The sequence below is a fragment of the Propithecus coquereli genome, unplaced genomic scaffold (assembly GCF_000956105.1).
Source record: "Propithecus coquereli isolate 6110/MARCELLA unplaced genomic scaffold, Pcoq_1.0 Scaffold452, whole genome shotgun sequence".
In the NCBI taxonomy this organism is placed as follows: Eukaryota; Metazoa; Chordata; class Mammalia; order Primates; family Indriidae; genus Propithecus; species Propithecus coquereli.
The window spans coordinates 527,603-529,487 of NW_012150308.1; the positions used below are offsets into that span (position 1 = coordinate 527,603).

The 1,885-nt window shown below is 34.1% G+C and overlaps 1 protein-coding gene across 1 annotated transcript in view; it reads left to right on the forward strand.

Moving 5' to 3' along the window:
* The window catches only part of LOC105818827 (trans-2,3-enoyl-CoA reductase-like), a 137,444-nt gene extending 136,301 nt beyond the window's left edge, over nucleotides 1–1,143 (forward strand). The window contains exon 4 of the mRNA XM_012654944.1: nucleotides 1,081–1,143. Coding sequence (XP_012510398.1) covers nucleotides 1,081–1,143 — 63 coding nt within the window. The remainder of the gene's footprint in view (nucleotides 1–1,080) is intronic.
* The last annotated feature ends 742 nt before the right edge of the window (nucleotides 1,144–1,885 follow it).

Genomic DNA, 1,885 nt, shown 5'->3' on the forward strand with positions numbered 1-1,885 from the left:
ATGAGAAATGGATTTTATTTTCTTTTTCAATCTATTTCTTTCCTAAAATTTAGAAAGTATTGAAATATAAGCCAATTTTTCAGTATGAGAGTCACCAAGAAATTGGATAGTTCTGAGAATTATTATTATAGTTCTTAGAACTGTTATAATTACAGTTCTATAGAACTATTATTATATGTGAAGAAATGCATACAGAAATGGTTGGAAAGAAAAGAATAAAATCAGATATATTTTAAGACATTAATAGCACTAAAGGCACTGAGTTAAAAGGGTGCTCAACTTTTGGAACATATTATAGTTAAAAATTGAATAATACTAAACAATAAATATTTTGAATAACATAATCTCTTGTCAATAATATGGTATTTATATGTTGAACACATACTCTGTGTTAAATCAAATAAGGTATATATGGCAGGTAAAGGAAGGATTTAATCTTCACAGGATACATGTTCAAAATTGGGAACATTATGTGTCCCAGGAGATGGTGGTAAGTCCTTGATTTTCAATGGCCTGCTAAAGGGGACAACTAGTGGAGTATACATGATCAAGGGGTCGTATGATAGACAATCAGCAAGTGTAGTGAGTGTTTTTGTGGGTCAGTGCTACTTATAATAGGTTTTCTAAACTAAACTGAAACCTCCTAGGAATCAAACCATCACCCCTGTACTAGAAAGGTTGTTGATACCATGTTAACGAACTGAGAATATATAAACCTACGCCATTGGTCTTCAGCAGCATGAGTTGTCACTTCATGGTATGTAATCTGCCCAGATTAAGAAGTACAAAGCAGATAATCTGCACCATCTGATTAACAAGGCAATTTGACCTGGTTATCAAAAGGGGTCAAGAATATCTTCAGAATTTTCAAACTCATGGTAACTAATTATTTTGATTCAATATATTTGAGCAAACAGCTTCTTTCATTGTTATAACATTTCCTTTTCTTAGAATTATTCTAAAAATATATCTCTTGAATCTTTAGAATTAATGTATGGCATGAACTTTGTATACCTTTAGAATACATTTTTAAAAATGGGAATGGGTATATCACACTGAAAAGGTTACAATGTTTTGCAGATCTGTGAAGCCGGAAATCATTTCATCAATGTAATGTTGTCTCATCCCTATCACACAGGTTAGTTTCTTGTTACTTTTCATCTTTTCTAGAGTGGATTATGTTAATAATTATTTTGAAAAGTCTTACATCATAAATTTTTTAAAAAAGGAAAATAGTAATAGTTGGAAACTCTTAATAGTGTATGCCACCCTTTTTGCCCCTTTATGTCTAAGTTTTCCAAATATTTGCATTAAATCAAATTCCCTAATAATATTTTTTTCTAAAATGAAGTATGTACTCACGCAATCCACCCCCCCACCACCATACACTAAACAATAATCTTGCTTAAATATGTGGAAAAACAGGGCTGGGTGTGGTGACTCATGCCTATCCCAGCATTTTGGGAGGCCAAAAGAGGAGGATTGCTTTAGGCCAGGTGTTTAAGACAAACCTGGGCAACATAGTTAGACTCTGTCTCTACAAAGAAAAAGAAAAAGTTTATCCAGGCATGGTGGCACCTGCCTGTAGTCCTAGCTACTTGGGAGGCAGAGGCGAGAGGATCACTTGAGCCCAGGAGTGTGAGGTTAAAATGAACTATGATTGCTCCACTGCACTCAGCCTGGGTGATAGATCAAGACCCTGTTTCTACTAAAAAACAAACAAACAAAGAAACAAACAAAACCCTAAACCTAAATATTAAGAAGTACCATTCGATCCAGCAATCCCATTACTGGGCATCTACCCAAAAGACCAAATAATACTGTATAAGAAAGACACCTGCACCCGAATGTTTATAGCAGCACAATTCACAATTGCAAAGATGTG